Here is a 16,030-nt window from a genome sequence, read left to right on the forward strand (position 1 = left end):
AAAGAATCTGAACATAACTGAACCCAAAGCTACTGATAGATTTATATGTATAACACACGAATGGCAGATTTATATGTATAACACACGAATGGCGTTTTTCTGATGGATTACTTGAGATTAAGAATTGTCTCTGTTTCAGTAGAGACTCTAATTGTCTCATTTTCTGCCTGTTCCCTTTTAATCTACCTTCGTCTTTGCCTTCAAATCTTTTTGGCATGTTTCCCTGGACCTCGTCCTCCCTGTCATTCAAGAGACTTGTACTAGAGATGTTCAGAACTGACCATTCAAAAAAAATTAATTATTCAGTAGTTTTAACAATGTTCCTGAATAGTATCATTTATTAAAGTGAATAAACTATCAATAAAGCACAAATGATTTGCTTCATCAGTTGTTATTAAAGGATGAAATATTTCCCGTACAAAAAAAGAATGGTCACAGAATTGTCTCACCTGCATGCTTTAAAAAAGTGTTTTGTTGAAATGTGATAATTGGTCACATGCACCAAGGTGACTTGTCTACCTGGTCCCAAAAATTGGAGATTACTGTATTCAGCTTTGTGATCTCTCTAGAAATCAAAGCTTAGTGAATTTTAGAAACTGGGTTCGCATGACTGCTAATGTCATATTAATTGCAGTGAAAACAAATTCCTAATGTGTCCACACTAATAAGTGACCATGTCTGAACCTATTTATGAAGACAGGGAATGATGACTGTTCATTTTTAATTTTGCTTAAAAGTAGTTGGATTTGTCCCAGCGTGCTGGTAATTTCCCTATAGTGTGAAGGGACAGATGTTGACTTTGTAACTGGAAATCAGCTATATTAAGTATGGCCAACAGGAAAGCAGTAGTGTCAGTTCGGGTGAAGGCAATGGTAGGCACCCTTCCCTTCCTATATCCAGGAGGGAAAAACAGCCCAATTACAGACAGCAGTAGAACAATCTTACGACCAAACTTTGAACGAATGAAGCACCTTTTAATTACTAATAAAAAGTATCTGAAGCACTTCTTTAAAAACGAAAATAACTATCTTAAAGGAAAAGTTCTGAGTGATGTGCAAAAATTTGAGCAGTGGAAGATTGATAGAGAGAGTCTTAGGTGTAAAGAGAATAAAAAAAGAGCTAGATGTTCACTGCTGGTGGGTGGGTAGCTTGAGTCAGGAAATTTTCTGACCCAGCAGATCTGCTTCAGTTTAATGCGTCCCACCACCCTCAGTTTTTGCTCCAGGGAGATATTAGGATGGAAGTTAATCCTAGAAGCATCAGTGGCCACAGGAGAGCACTGCGTCTCGGCTGGTGGAAATGTCATCCAGTTTGTGTTTTGAAAACTTTGGGCCTTCGTAGCCCTCATCTTTCACACACGTCCAGAAGCCACGCACTTTTACAACCACCCCTCCCCATGTCAACCCATGTTTCCCACCCGCACCACTGCCTCCCCAGAACCTTCTGCCACCACTATCACCATCTCCCCTGTATCTATAGTGGGCAAAGGTCAGGAACGATGTGCAGATGAAAGGAAAATTAAACTCTTAACAATCTACAGAACTCTCATTTGTACACAGTCAACACTGGAAATTAATGGAATCTGTTGCTAGTGAAGCCGTAATGCAATGTTGAGGGGTGCTGGAATTTGACTGAGATCAAGTTTTCTGGCCTGTGACTGAGACATCCCACCTCCCAGCAGTACCAGCTCAGGTCAACAGGTATAAACTCTCCCTTTCCCCAAGCCTGTGGTATATGCATTCTGCACCTTAAGCTGTCTCATAATTTTCCAGGTGGCCTCTTGATATTATAAATACATTGCTTAGTATGGTACCCTACAATGAGATGTAAGAACCAGCATTATGTTTTTGAGCCTGGAGTGTGTTAAATTTTAACTTTATTCTGCTGCTTATTTTGTTTAATCATTCGAATGAATGAGGTAAGGTAATGCAATTGCTCATCCTGAGCCAGGGAAAGCACACTCTAGACTGAGAGTTTTTGGAGCAGTGGTGAGGGCATGTGGTGTTGTCAGAGGTGTCATCTTTGACGAAGGATAGGCCTTGCTTTAACTTAGAGAATTTGCAACTTCAGTTTGCCCCAAAATGAATGACTGCTCATGAAGTACTTGCTGAAGCCATTCTTATAAAGTAAGAAATTTGCACCTAGCTGAATCACTCAAACAGCGGTAAAATAGCCAGATAATCTGTCCCAGAGATGAACACCTGAGGGTATTGGCCAGGAGCACAAACTTGACCACGTGCTCACGTTAACGTAAAATATCCTGTGGTGTGCTAGAAAAGAAAATTAATCTGATGTCTTTGGTAGCTATTTTTCCATTGATCCGTTCTACCGAAAACCTACGTCTAATCCCTTTTATTTACTGCATGTGAAACTTTACTTAATGGATATTGACTGTAATGCTTAACTACATGCTGACAGTGAATATGCTTCAAGCATGATCCGTTGTCTAATAAGCATTTTGGGAGTATTGTACTTTACACTTGTTTTGAGTTAGTCCAATTTTCTACTCCTTTCAGTCTGAACTAAATCGACTTACAGAAATAGAGAACTCCCTGGCAATTTTTTGCATGGCTACATATGGTGAGGGTGATCCCACTGACAATGCACAAGACTTCTATGACTGGATGCAAGAGACTGATATCGATCTATCTGGTGTGAAGTATGCAGTAAGTACTATAGAAAAATGGGCGAAGGGTTTGTGACTTTATATGTCTTGTATAACCTAAACTAATGTGAAGATAATTTCAGAGGAATCTTCAGTCCGGTGAATTGTACAATCTGTAGTTAATGAAATGCAGTTTGTAGTATGTTCGCATTAGGAATGAATGTAGCTTTATTTTGAAATGTTTCTTTCTAATTAGTGAAATATAATCTTTAATATACTTATTGCAAGTATAGAAAATAACTTGCAAAATGACGAACCATGAATCTTATTTTAAATATATTTGGTCATGTTTTAGTTTCTTGGGAGTTCTGTAGGCAGATTCCCTCAGAAATGATGTCGCAAAGCAGCTTGAAATTTCTGCTTGTTCTTTTTCAAAAAAAATGCATACATGGATGAGGGTGTCGCTGGCTAGACCAGCATTTGCTGCTGTCTGGGCATTTGAGTGTTAAACACATTGCTGGCCCTGCCTACTCTGACTTCTATGTGATTCCAGACTCACTGCACAATTCCTCCCTGAAGGACATTAGTGAACCAGATGGGTTTTTGCAACAATCAGCAGTTGTTGCATTTTGTCATTAGGTCATCTTTTAATTCCAAATTTTATTGAATTTGAATTTCAAATTGTCGTGGGATTTGAGCCTCTGTTCACAGAACATTGGCGTGTGGTTGTGGATTACCAGTCACTTGATACTTATGACTGCACCAACTCTTCTGTCACGTTTGAGGCATGATATGTAGCAGATACAACATACTTGGGAGGAACATAGTACACCTGTGATAATAAAATGTGAGGCTGGATGAACACAGCAGGCCCAGCAGCATCTCAGGAGCACAGAAGCTGACGTTTCGGGCCTAGACCCTTCATCAGAGGGTCTAGGCCCGAAACGTCAGCTTTTGTGCTCCTGAGATGCTGCTGGGCCTGCTGTGTTCATCCAGCCTCACATTTTATTATCTTGGATTCTCCAGCATCTGCAGTTCCCATTGTCACTCACACATAGTACACCTGTGGTTCAGTGGTAACTCTCTTGCCTCTGAATCAGAGGGCTCAAGCCCCCACTCTGGGATTTCAATACGGAACTTTTCCCACGAATGCCCACCCGCTCCACTAGAGATGCTCAGTAGCTGCCCTGTGTACTGATGCACTGCAGAAATTATCTAAACATCCTTAGACAGCACCCTACAAACCCCCGGCAACTTCCAAGTAGAAAGACAAGAGCAGCAGATACATGGGGACACTACCACCTGAAATTCCCCTCCAAGCCTCTCACCACCATCCTGAATTACAAATATATCACCACTCCTTCAGTGTCACAAAGTCAAATGCCCTGGAATTCCCTCCTGAAACAGTATGTGGTTCTACATATAGACTGCAGCGGTTCAAGAAGGCAGCTCACCACCACCCCCTGGAGAGCAACTAGGGCCGGGCTATAAAAGCTGGTCCAGCCATCAAAGTCCACATCCTGTAAATAAACTTAAATAAACACAGGCAATTTAGCACCTCAGCATCCCAAAACGGTCAGTTTGGGGTGCTTCGCTACTCCCTCCCCCCACCCTCAGTCACACGACCCCCCCCCCCCCGTCAGCTGCGCCATATCCCACCCACCGCCCATCAGCTGCACCTCATCTCTCGCTCTCTCTCTCCCCCCTCCGATGTTAGGGTTTGTTGTGAAGTTTCATTGCTATGAGCAGCCAGTATCTCTTGCCGGTGGTTATAGTTGATACCACATGGCTTGCAGGATGATAGGAAATGAATTAAGTAGGCCTTCATCTTTGCCTGTCTAGCAATTCCATTTTTCCATTGATGCTTGATAGATCCCAAAATGGGAATTACTGCAGTAGAGTCTCAATTTTGCAGAGAGATGGATGCAGTGGCGTGTGAGTGGAATCCAGGAAGTCTGGGGACATGTGAGAATCTTTTGAATTTTACCTGTAGGATCTTCTATTTTTAATTCTGTTTTCTGCCAGGCAACTGGTTTGTTGCTGGTTAGGAAAGCAAGTGCCAGTAAGTTTCTGCCAGGCCCCTTGGAAACTGTCCTTGACAGTTAAGATGGACTAAGCAAGAGTTCAGGACAAGGTGAGGGGGGAAACAGGCAGCTTTCCACCTCTGATTGTGCTGTTGCAGTGGGTAAGGGAGAAGCTACCATTGACAGGCTGAATGCATCTCTGAGGAGCCCAGATAGCACTCTTTCTGCTCCACTGATAGCTTTTTCTGAGCCAGGGAGAACTCAGCTGCCTTATGTTAGTTGTGCTGTCGAAGCCTCAGTTAAATATGTTGATGAAGGTAGAGACGAGGCAGTTCTCAGTAGGTTGCCATATCCCCATTATTACATCTTTAACCTCTTTTCCTCCACCAAATTGCTTGTTACTATCGAGATGCCAGTTATGGCTGTGCTGTGGTCTTCTCCACACACTGTGATCCCACTTACATCTAGGCCAGCTACAGAAGAATGAAAGCATGAATGCCGTGTACAAACAATCCTTGATGAGCAGTTGGCTTTCAAAGCAATTAATAAATTCCATTGACTGTAACCTGCTGCAATTAGGAAAGGCAGGTGAAGGATAGGAAACTCCATCTTTGCACATAATAATTGAGCATTGAACCTGGGTACCCAAACTGCTGTGGTCTGAATTTCTAAACACCTACTGACCTTTAGTATCTAGTCCCACATGATTATTTAAACATAATACTGTACTTTAGTTCAGAACCATGAAGTCTTGTTTGCAGAGTTTGGTCCTCATGAACTTTCTGCAAGATGTAACAACTTTTCACTGAACCCATGTGTCTCAAGCAAAAAAAAAGGCATGTCAGAGACCTGATTGTTAAAGAGTTTAGAATTTGCTTTCTTTTTCTAGGTCTTTGGACTTGGAAATAAAACTTATGAACACTTTAATGCGATGGGCAAGTATGTAAACAAGAGACTGGAACAGCTGGGAGCAGAAAGGATTTTTGACCTCGGTCTGGGAGATGATGATGGCAAGTGAGTGCTTTTGTATGTCCAGGTTTTATGAAAATGTCAAGATATTTTTGGAAACCCCTTTTTTATAGTGTTCTAGCCTTCAGGATTTCCTAACTGGGATGCAAAGTTTAACTGGTGTTTTCTTTTACCAAAGCTGAAAATGAGATCTTTTGCCCACTCCAGGTTAAAATCTTTAGTTGCTTTGTCTTTGAATACAATATGGTTTTCTGAAAAAAAAGACTTTAATTGTTTTCTTTTAAAACAAGCTTTACACTTTAAAATGAGATGTGTTCGGTGTCTGGCTTGCTGCATTTGTTTCATTTGAGGCTAAGGTGCAGATACTGGAAGGCTTTCACAGTTACACATGACATTCATGAACTAGTGGCAAATGCTGTGGTCAGAGACCAATTGCTAAAATATAAAGTGGCACAGTTCAATGCTGTTGCCATTTCTGAGGTACAAGAGAACTGACCGATTTAACGAGGGAGAGCGGCTGCGTGTGTTCTTTTAACAAATGGTCACATCTCTAATATTGGTTGTAAGCAGGGGTCATATGAATGCTTAAATTTGCTCGTCCTCTGCAATGATTTAAGGTGCATAGACATGGAAAGAAACCAATTATCACCAGACATTTCCCTTCTTTCTTCTTGTACCCTATTTTATTTAACAATATATTTAACATGCATTATAAATTAGCGTGGTTATGTCACAAGACAATTTCTGATTAATACATGAACCAAATACTGCGAATGTTGGAAATCTGAAATTTAAAATAAACAAAATACAGCCAGGTCTGACAGCACCTATGAAGCAAAGAATAAATTTGACACTTGAGGTCGATGACCTTTCATCAGAGCAGTTGTCTACCTGGTGAGTTAGCTCTGTCTCTCTCTCGGGAGGTGCTGCCAAATCTGCTGACCATTTACAGCATTTTGTTTTTAATCTATTTCTGACTAAATTGACTTGGTCAGCTTTTGTTATTTTTACATAAGTTCTTGGAAAAGGACAATCTGTGCTAATGCAATTAAGGGAAGCCAAATTCCATTTTGCATAATAAAATTTAATCATCCTATGCCAGCTGAACCTGTGACAAGCCTGCTGTCAGAATGTAGTGTTTACTCACATCATTTTAATGGTCACATTATGATTGCCATGAGGTTATGATTTCTGGTTTTGATTGTTTGCTGTGCTGTTTCTATATAGGCCAAGAGATTTGCTGTGTATGGTTTTTGTAATGAGGTGAGATATTGGGCCTCTATTGTATTTGCTGACATGAGCTTCAAGATGTACTGCACAGCTAGGTGTGGGGGGTAGCAGGGAAAGCGTTTACCTGTTTCTGGAGATAGTCATCCTGTAGGTTAAATACTTCAAATTTGGCCAGTAATTAGAGAACAGGACAGCACAGTCCAGTGGTTAGCACTGCTGCTTCACAGCATGAGAGACCCGGGTTCAATTCCACTCCCAGGCGACTGTCTGTGTGGAGTTTGCACATTCTCCCTGCATCTCCATGGGTTTCCTCCGGGTGCTCTGGTTTCCATCCACATTCCAAAGATGTGCAAGTTAGGTGGATTGGCCGTGCTAAATTGTCTGTAATGTGCAAGTGGGCTAGCCATTGGAAATGTAGGGTGACAGTGGTAGGTTGGGCCTGGATAGGATGCTCTTTGGGTTGAATGGCCTGCTTCCCCACACTTGGGATTCTGTGATTCTAGGAGGGAATAACTACAAGTGAGGAAGGTAGAGGGATCTTGAAGTTAGCCTCAACTCTTGACCTTGTCCAACAGATATCAGATACTTGCTCCTTGTGTGGATGTGAGAAAAGACTATAAGGATGATGGGCTGTCGTGCAGGAGGCCATTCAAGTGGGGGGAGCTACAAGAAAAGTGGTAGGGCATCTGTAATTAGGCATAAAGATAGCATCCTTTGTGAGCAGGATTGAAAGTCCCGCATGGTGTGTAGCCAACCTGATGCCAAGGTAAAGGGCGTTGCAAGCCAGCTTGAGATGATACTGGAGAGGGAGCAGGATGAATCCAGTCGTGTCCATGTTGGCTGCAACACCTTGGGCAGGAGTGGCAAGAGGTCCTGTTTGGAGAATATCAGGAATTAGGAATAAAATTAAAAAACAGGATCTCAAAGGTTCTTGCTTCTGGATTATAATCCAAGCCATGTTCAAATTGGCATGGAGATAGAATATTAAGGAAGTATACACTTGGCTAAAGGAGTAGTGCTGGAAGGAAAGGTTCCAATAAGTCAGATAAACATGATTTTTCCCTTAAGAAAGCTATGCTGACTGTCTCTTTTGTCCTTGTGACTATTAATTTTATTCTGAATTACTAATTCTAAAGGTTCCGATGTTAGTCTGACAGTTTTGTAATTGCTGGGCCTCTGCTCAGAGGCTTTTCTTGTTTTTGAAGAGGTGTGTAAAATTTGCAAAGTGCCAGTGTTCTAGCAGTATTCAAGGCCCAGGGAAGATTGTGGCTACAGCCTCCGCAACTGCTGCTACTCTTCCTTCAATATACATGCCTACATCTTATCTGTTCCTATTTCTTGTCAACTTGAAGTGCCAACAGCTTATCCAATGTTACTTACTTATCAATTTTGAACCCATCTCTTGAGTTTCCTCCACTGTCACCATGGCCTCAGTGACATCTGCTTTCCTATTAAATACGGATAGAAAATGGTAATCAGAATGCTCCTTTTTCCAGTCTTTGCGTCCTGATTATGTGCCTGTAAAAGACTTTGGTTTTCCTTTGTTTCTTGCCAGTCTTTTTTAAAAGTCCCTCTTTCTTTCTGTTTGCTTTTCCATCCCCTTTTCAGAAAGGGGTATCACAGCTTTAGCGTGAGCTGTGCTTCCGTCAGAAACTAATGTCCCCACCTGTATCTAAAATGGAAAACCAGCTCTTGATTGGGATCACAAGAGACTTTTGCATTTACCTGCCTGATTCTCTCAAACTGGCTAGCAGTCACCTATCCCCTACCTACCTGCTTGCCTTAACCTGCAGCGTGCATACCCTGTCTGACACATGTGTCTAGCACCCACAGACCAGGTAAGGTCTGGCAGTAGGAAAGAGGCCATTTTAGAGCAGCAGCCAGTTCCATTCCCGTGATGCGGTATTCGGACTGCGTCGGGATTGGACAAGGACCCTTGCTGCTAGATATCTGACAAAATACAGAATGTGGCATTTGTTCAGACCAGGCTCTGTCATCTCATCTAATGGTAACCCCTAAATCATAATCCTAAACACTGAAATGAGTTTGCAGTATAATTAATCCAAGATCTTTCCTCTTCCTGTTAGCTTGGAGGAGGATTTCATCATGTGGCGTGAGCAATTCTGGCCAGCAGTGTGTGAGCATTTTGGAGTGGAAGCCACTGGTGATGATTCCAGGTCAGTGCCATGCAGGTCATTTTATGTAGACCAGGTAAATTCTTTGTCTGTCACTATTTTCAAAAAAAAAAGCCGGGCAGCTGACAATAGAATAGAACCAATCCTAGTCATCAGGACCCATACATCCAAAGCAACTCATGAATCTGGAAAATCATCTTACTTCACTTCTTTACATTGAGCTTTTAATAGTTTTGATCAGTGGTATGCATGGAATGTCTCAAATCTCAGATTTAACTACATTACAATGCATGGGTACCAGTTTCTGACATTTGATTTATACCTGACGTATAACTCTGATTAGATGAATGTTGACTGAGGGGGTGGGGAGGGAGCCTGCAATTTATAACACAAAAATCCAAAAAGCCATCAGTTGCTTTTTTGGACATAGATTGTCACTGAACTTTTTACTGTGGAAGTTTGAAGTAGTTATCTAAATGATTTTGATAACCAAGACAAGTTTATCTTGTCAAGTGTTGAGATTGTTTGTGCTTTGTAGATCCAGTTTAAAAGCAGCATTGTATTTACTGCTTTGCAGCATCCGTCAATATGAGCTAGAGGTGCATAACGACATTAAGATGAATAAAGTCTATACTGGAGAGATGGGACGTCTGAAAGCTTATGAAACTCAGAAACCGTAAGTGACTTTTTACAGTGCTCTTTGAATTGTCATTGTTTGTATTATGCTTATATTGAACTAACACCTGACTATTTCTGTATAATTTAACAAGCAGTAATCTTAATTTCAAAGCGTAAATTGAAGAAACTTTGTGCCCTCGTGTCAGTGCACTTATTCTGCTTACATGGCATCTATTATCTATCCCACTTATTGATACTGATTAACTTAATTGGCACAGAAACGCAGTCATCTCGTGTCTATCAATTTTGCAACAGAGCCAGGGCCACAATCATCTTGTGAAAATAAGGATCTTCAAATGTGCTTTCATCTTTCTGGAAAGAGTATTGTGGTCATTTTTTTAATGAAATCCCTAAGTTAACTCAGTACTTGGAAACCTGTCAAAGAGCTTCATCATTGGTTGATTTATACTCTGTCTTTGTGTAACATCTCACTTATTCTCTGTTCTACTTTCAAGATAAAATGTATTTTCAGGAAGCAGTTCCAAACTAAAGCTTTCCCCCACAAGCCACCTTCAAAATGCTTCAATAAAGTTACTCACCTTTTTCCTTACTTGGTGACATCTCAGAGCAACAGGATGAGACTTTAACAGGTTGTCACAGATTTTTTTCTGTCATGGATAGTTTGATATTTGATCACTTCAGAACTGCCAAAACTAGTGAAAGAATAGCTCACGGATCTTAGAACGCTCAGCAGAAAAGTTGTAAAGGGATGGGGAGAGGGTTCTGGAATAAATAGGGAGAGAGGGGGAGGCGGACCGAAGATGGAGAGAAAAGAAGATAGGTGGGGAGGGGATAGGTCAGTCCGGGGAGCATGGACAGGTCAAGGAGGCGGGAAACACCACCCTTGTTCCCTCTGCTGCCAACCTGAAAGCATACTGTTTCAGGGTAATAAGTTAGATTAACGCCTAATTGAAAATGTCCTTTTCCTGTCATGTATGAGTCACTTTCAAGATCAAAAGGTTTCAGTGGTTTCCATTTGTTTGACCTTTACCTAATATTGTAATAATTCAAACTTTTATTTCCACAAAGTAAATGTAAGCTTTTTAATCAAAGTTGGCTTAACAGCATTTGTCCATGACCCGTGTTGATTCCTGGATGCAGCAATGGCTTAATTCTAAACTAAAGTTTTCTGTTAGAATTACTGTATGACCTTTCCCTTCCTTATCTCAGCATTGTCTTTAAGCCCTACAGTTCTCAAATCTCTTATCACAATACAGAACTGAAATGATAGAACTCACTGCCTGGCGTTGCTTCAGGAATGAGCAATGATATCTTTAAGGAAAGGTTTAATGAATACGTGAGGAACAAAGATAGAATGGTACAGGGCATGATGGGAGGAAATGATTGGCTGTGATCGAGCATATACGGGGTCAGTTGCCCTGAATGACCTGTTCTATTCTGAAAGTTCTATGTAATTCTACCTATGCCTTGTAACATTTAGGCCTGCAGTCTGTTTCATTCATAAAGCATTTAATTTCCCATGTTTCCATTGCAACAGTGCTGTTTGTCTTTTTGGGTGTCTTCAAGGTGGAGATTGATAAATTCTTGATCTCACAGGGAATTAAGGGCTACGGGGAGAGTGCAGGGAAGTGGAGTTGAAATGCCCATCAGCCATGATGTAAATGGCGGAGTGGTCTTATGGTCTTCATAGGACATCTAATGTATTCTGCTGAAAGCTACTATGCAAGCTGGTGAATTGACCTCTGCTCATCTCATTAAATAGTTGCTACAGCATTTGAGTGGAAGGAGTAGCAGGGCCAGTTCGACATGGCATGACCTACTCCAAACACACCATATTTTAAAATGAGTGTGCATTGCAATATCCTTTTCTACCAAATGTTGGACCTGATTGATGCATACATGGGAATGCAAGAACCACCCTTACTTAAGTCCTAACTTAACTGTTCACCGAACAATTTTCAAACTATTTATGAAAACCTTATTGATTAATCACTGCTGAGTTAATCATGGTGCCCCACCTTAACAGCACCTGACATGCTGGGAAATCCCTGTCCTCGATGATTAATCTGTCCATATGAACCAATGTACAAGCAGATGGATAGAGACTGGGTCGTTTACCGAATGGGCAAGAGACAGTCCACCCATGGCGGATCTGGGGTTCAGGATACAGGTGGATGGCATGCACAATAGGGGCAGATAAAAACAGCCCAGTTGTAACATTTTGAAATTTCAGTAAATTAAGGTGTGAGTTACCTATGGATGAAACAATGCTCAGAGGAGTTTGAAGTTAGCCCAGTTAAATAAAAATAAAAATTAGTGGGATCATTGCTAGTGTGTGGCATTAGTTGGTTGACTCTTTCAAAGCACTGGTACAGGCAGAGTGGGTTTCCTTCTGTGATGTATAATCCCAAGATCTACAGAGGGGAATACTACCAAGTTTGGAATAGTTAGAGAATGATTTTTTTAAAAAATCAGTAAGTTCAGGCTAGAATTTGAGAAATTGAATTTTAAAAGTTTTGGAGTGTTGGCAGATTGGGCGATTGTATGGTAAGTTGATTCCTGATAGAGAAAAATGAGGTGATTTCCAAAATCCATCTCCTCCACCTCTCTTTTGTTGTCCGCTGATGATACAAATATTGAGCAGCGCTACCTTTGGTTGACGTGCGCACCACTCTGATCAAACATTATGTTGTTTCCAATCCAGGCCCTATGATGCAAAGAATCCATTTTTGGCAACTGTAACCGTTAACCGGAAACTGAACAAAGGAGGAGAGCGGCACCTCATGCACCTCGAGCTGAACATCACTGGTTCAAAGATTAGGTAAAGAAATTAAGGACTTTTTTGTTTTAATTTGGGCACTGTTGGATTAAATTGCATCTATTTTCAATGCAAGAAGGCTGACAGGTAAGGCCAATGAACTCAGGGCACAGAGAGGTACATGGGGCTGGGATAATCTAGTCATTACAGAAACATGGCCAAAAGAGGGACAGGTCTGGCAGCTTAATGTGCCAGGGTACAGATGCTTTAGGCGGAACAGAGGTGGAGTCAAGAGGGGAGGGGGAGTTGTATTTTTTGATTAAAGTAAGTAGCAGTGAGGCTTTGTGGGTGACCCTAAGAAATAAGAGGATGGTGATGTTATTGGGGTTGTACTGTAGGCCCCCAAGTTGCTAACAGGAATTAGAGGAACAAATATGCAGAGAGACTGGGGCAACATGCAGGAGAAATATGTTTGTCATAGCATGGAATTTTAATTTTCCTAACATAGACTGGGACTGCATTAGTGTTAAGGACTTAGATGTGGAATTTGTGAAATGTGTTCAGGCAAGTTTTCCTCAAGGAGTATAAAGAGGTTCCTACTCAGGCAGGGTCAAAACTCACCCTACTCTTGGGAAATAGGGCAGAACAGGTGACTGAGGTGACAGTGGGGGAGCACTTTGGGACTAGAGATCACAGTTCTGTTAATTTTTAAAATAGTTGTGAAGATGCACAAAACTAGTGCACAGGTTCAAGTTCAAAATTGGGGCAAGGTGAATTTTGATAGAATTAGACAGGAGCTTGCAGGGGTTGATTTGGAGTAGTTTGTTTGCAAGCAACAGGATCTCTGGCATGTGGGAGGCAATTAAAAGTTGTGATAGCTAGAGTTCAAGGTCAGCATATTCTTGAGGGGAAAGGGTAAAGTTGGCAGGAGTAGGGACCCCTGAATGATGAGATACTGACGCTTTGACCAGAAAAATGAAGGAGGTATGGCTCAGGTACAGACATCTGGGATCAAGGGTATCCCTGGAGGTATATAGGAGATACAGGAATTTACTGAAGAAGGAAATCAGGAAGGCGAAAAGAGGGCACAAGATGGCATTGGCTGAGAAGATTAGGCTGAATCCAAAGAGATACTTTAAGTAAACTAAAGGAAAAAGAACAACTAGAGAGAGAATAGGACTCCTCCAAGGACCAAAGTGGACATGTGTGTGGAACCGCAGGAGATGGGTAAAGTCCTCAATGAACGTTTCTCCTCTTTGTTTACCATGGAGAATCACAGGAAGGCTTGGGAGCTTGTGGAGGTGGTTTTGGAAGTATTAGAATGTATGAAGGTGTATAAATCTCCTGATCCTGAACAGATGTATCCAAGCATCCTACAAGAGGCTACAGGAGAAATTGTGAAGGCCCTGGCTGATGCATTTGCATTGTCGTTAGCCACGGGTGAGGTCCTGGAGGACTGGAGGGTAACAAATGTTGTGTCATTATTCAAGAAGGGCTGCAAAGACAAACCTGGGAACTATAGACCTGTAAACCTAAAATCTGTGATGGATAAGTTGTTTGAGAAGATTCTGAGGAATAAGATATACATGCATTTGGAAAGACAGGTTTGACTAGGAGTAGTCAGTATGGCTTCATGTGTGGTAGATCATGCCTCACAAATTTTAAAGTTCTTTGAAGTGACCAGGAAAAATGGTTGAGGGCACGGCAGTAATACTAGTCCAATGGATTTCAGTGAGGCCTTTGATAAGTTTCCACATGGTTGGCAGCTCTGGAAGATTAAATCGCATGGAATCCAGGGAGAGTTGGCAAATTGGATACACAATTGGCTTGATAGTAGGAAGCCGAGAGTAACAGTGAAAATATGTTTGTCTGACTGGAGGCTTGTGACTAGTGGTGTGCCTCAGGGGTTGGTGCTAGGTCTATTGCAGTTTGTTATCTACATCAATGATTTGGATGAGAATGTATAAGGCATCATTAGTAAGTTTGTGGATGACATTGAAATAGGCAGTATTGTGGACAGTGAGGAAGGTTATCAGAAATTGCAGCAGGATCTTGATCAGCTGGGGAAGTGGGCTGAGAGATGGCAAATGGAGTTTAATGTAGATAAGTGTGAGGTGTTGCAGAAGGGCCTTGGAGTTCGAGTGCACAGTTCCCTGAAAGTGAAGTCACGGGTAGACAGGGCAGTGAAGGCGGCTTTTGGCTCACTGGCCTTGATCAGTCAGGGCATTGAGTACCGAAGTTGAGAAGTTTTGTTACAATTGTACAGCTTGTTGGTGAGGCCACACTTGGAGTGTTGTGTTCAGTTTTGGTCACCTTGCTATAGAAAGCATATTATTAAACAGGAAAGAGTGTGGAAGAAGTTTGCAAGGATATTGCCGGGACTCTAGGGACTGAGTTATAGGGAGAGGTTGGACAAGCTAGGACTTTTTCTTTACAGCATAGGAGACTGAGGGGAGGGGGGTTGGGAATATCTTATACAATCATGAGAATCGCAGATAGGGTGAATGCACTCAGTCTTTTTCCCAGGATTGAAGAATTGAGGACTAGAGGACATCAGTTTAAGGTAAGAGGGGAAAGAATACATGGGAACCTGAAGGGCAACTTTTTTTACACAGAGGGTGGTACACATATGGAATGAGCTGCCAGCGGAAGTGGTTGAGGCGGGTACATTAACAGCATTTAAAAGGCATTTGGACAAATATGTGGATAGGAGAAGTTTAGAGGGATATGGGCCAAGTGCAGGGAAATGGCATTAGTGTTGATGGACATTTTGGTCGGCTTGGACCAGTCTGGACTGAAGGGCCTATCTCTGTGCTATAGAATTCTGACCCTATGACACTGATTTCTTCCAATAGTTGTGAGTAAATTGTTCCCTATTTCAGTCAGAAGGTGGAGAAGAATATTTTAAAAAAAAATCTCAGCTTCAAACAGAGGATGAGTCCTGGATGATTAACATTCTGAAATATTGCTTTTCAAAGTCTTTACAAGGAACATCATGAGTGACCTGACTCCAAGTGCATATAACTGAGGCCTAATTAATGACTTGGATAGTACACTGAGATGAGGAGGAATTTCTTCTCATCAGAGGGTATTCAATGTGTGAATCTCTTGACTAAAGAGGGCGACCCGGCTGGGTGATTAAGTACATTAAAACCTGTCTATCTCAGCCTTAAACTAGCAAGGGAATCCAAGGTTATAGGAGGAAGGCAGGAACGTGAGTTGTAGATTATCAGATCAGCCACGATAAGCCAAGGGGCCTATTTTGAATCCCATGTCTCATGGTCTCACGTAAATTAACTGGCCATTTTTGAACTGTTCTTGATTTCAAAATATTAAACAGCAAATTTGAATGTTATCAAGTGTAATCGGTGTCCATTTAGGTAACAGTCAGTGGATTAAGGAGTAGAAGTTTATAGCTGAACAACCACCTTGTCTTTCCCATAGTGTTTGAAGTGACAGAGAGATGGGCCAGGATGTTGTGAAGGCATTTTCCTATGCAGTTAGAGGTTATAACTTTTGTCCCCTTACGTTCTCACTGTCCAAGGCCCCAATCTCCAGTTCCAGGTGAAGCAGCATTTTACTTGTGCTACTTTATAGTCTGTATTTGCTGTTCACAATGCCATCTTCTCTACATTGGTGAAATTATGTGCAGACTGGGTAAAGCCTGTGT

The 16,030-nt window shown here is 41.6% G+C and overlaps 1 protein-coding gene across 5 annotated transcripts in view; it reads left to right on the plus strand.

Moving 5' to 3' along the window:
• The window catches only part of LOC125464406 (NADPH--cytochrome P450 reductase-like), a 78,852-nt gene that overhangs the window by 42,188 nt on the left and 20,634 nt on the right, over nt 1-16,030 (plus strand). For all 5 annotated transcript variants that reach the window (XM_059655526.1, XM_059655527.1, XM_059655528.1 and 2 more), the window contains 5 exons: nt 2,517-2,666; nt 5,519-5,643; nt 8,916-9,005; nt 9,541-9,639; nt 12,307-12,423. In XM_059655526.1, coding sequence (XP_059511509.1) covers nt 2,517-2,666; nt 5,519-5,643; nt 8,916-9,005; nt 9,541-9,639; nt 12,307-12,423 — 581 coding nt within the window. The remainder of the gene's footprint in view (nt 1-2,516; nt 2,667-5,518; nt 5,644-8,915; nt 9,006-9,540; nt 9,640-12,306; nt 12,424-16,030) is intronic.

This window comes from Stegostoma tigrinum, chromosome 27 (genome assembly GCF_030684315.1).
Source record: "Stegostoma tigrinum isolate sSteTig4 chromosome 27, sSteTig4.hap1, whole genome shotgun sequence".
Classification (NCBI taxonomy): Eukaryota; Metazoa; Chordata; class Chondrichthyes; order Orectolobiformes; family Stegostomatidae; genus Stegostoma; species Stegostoma tigrinum.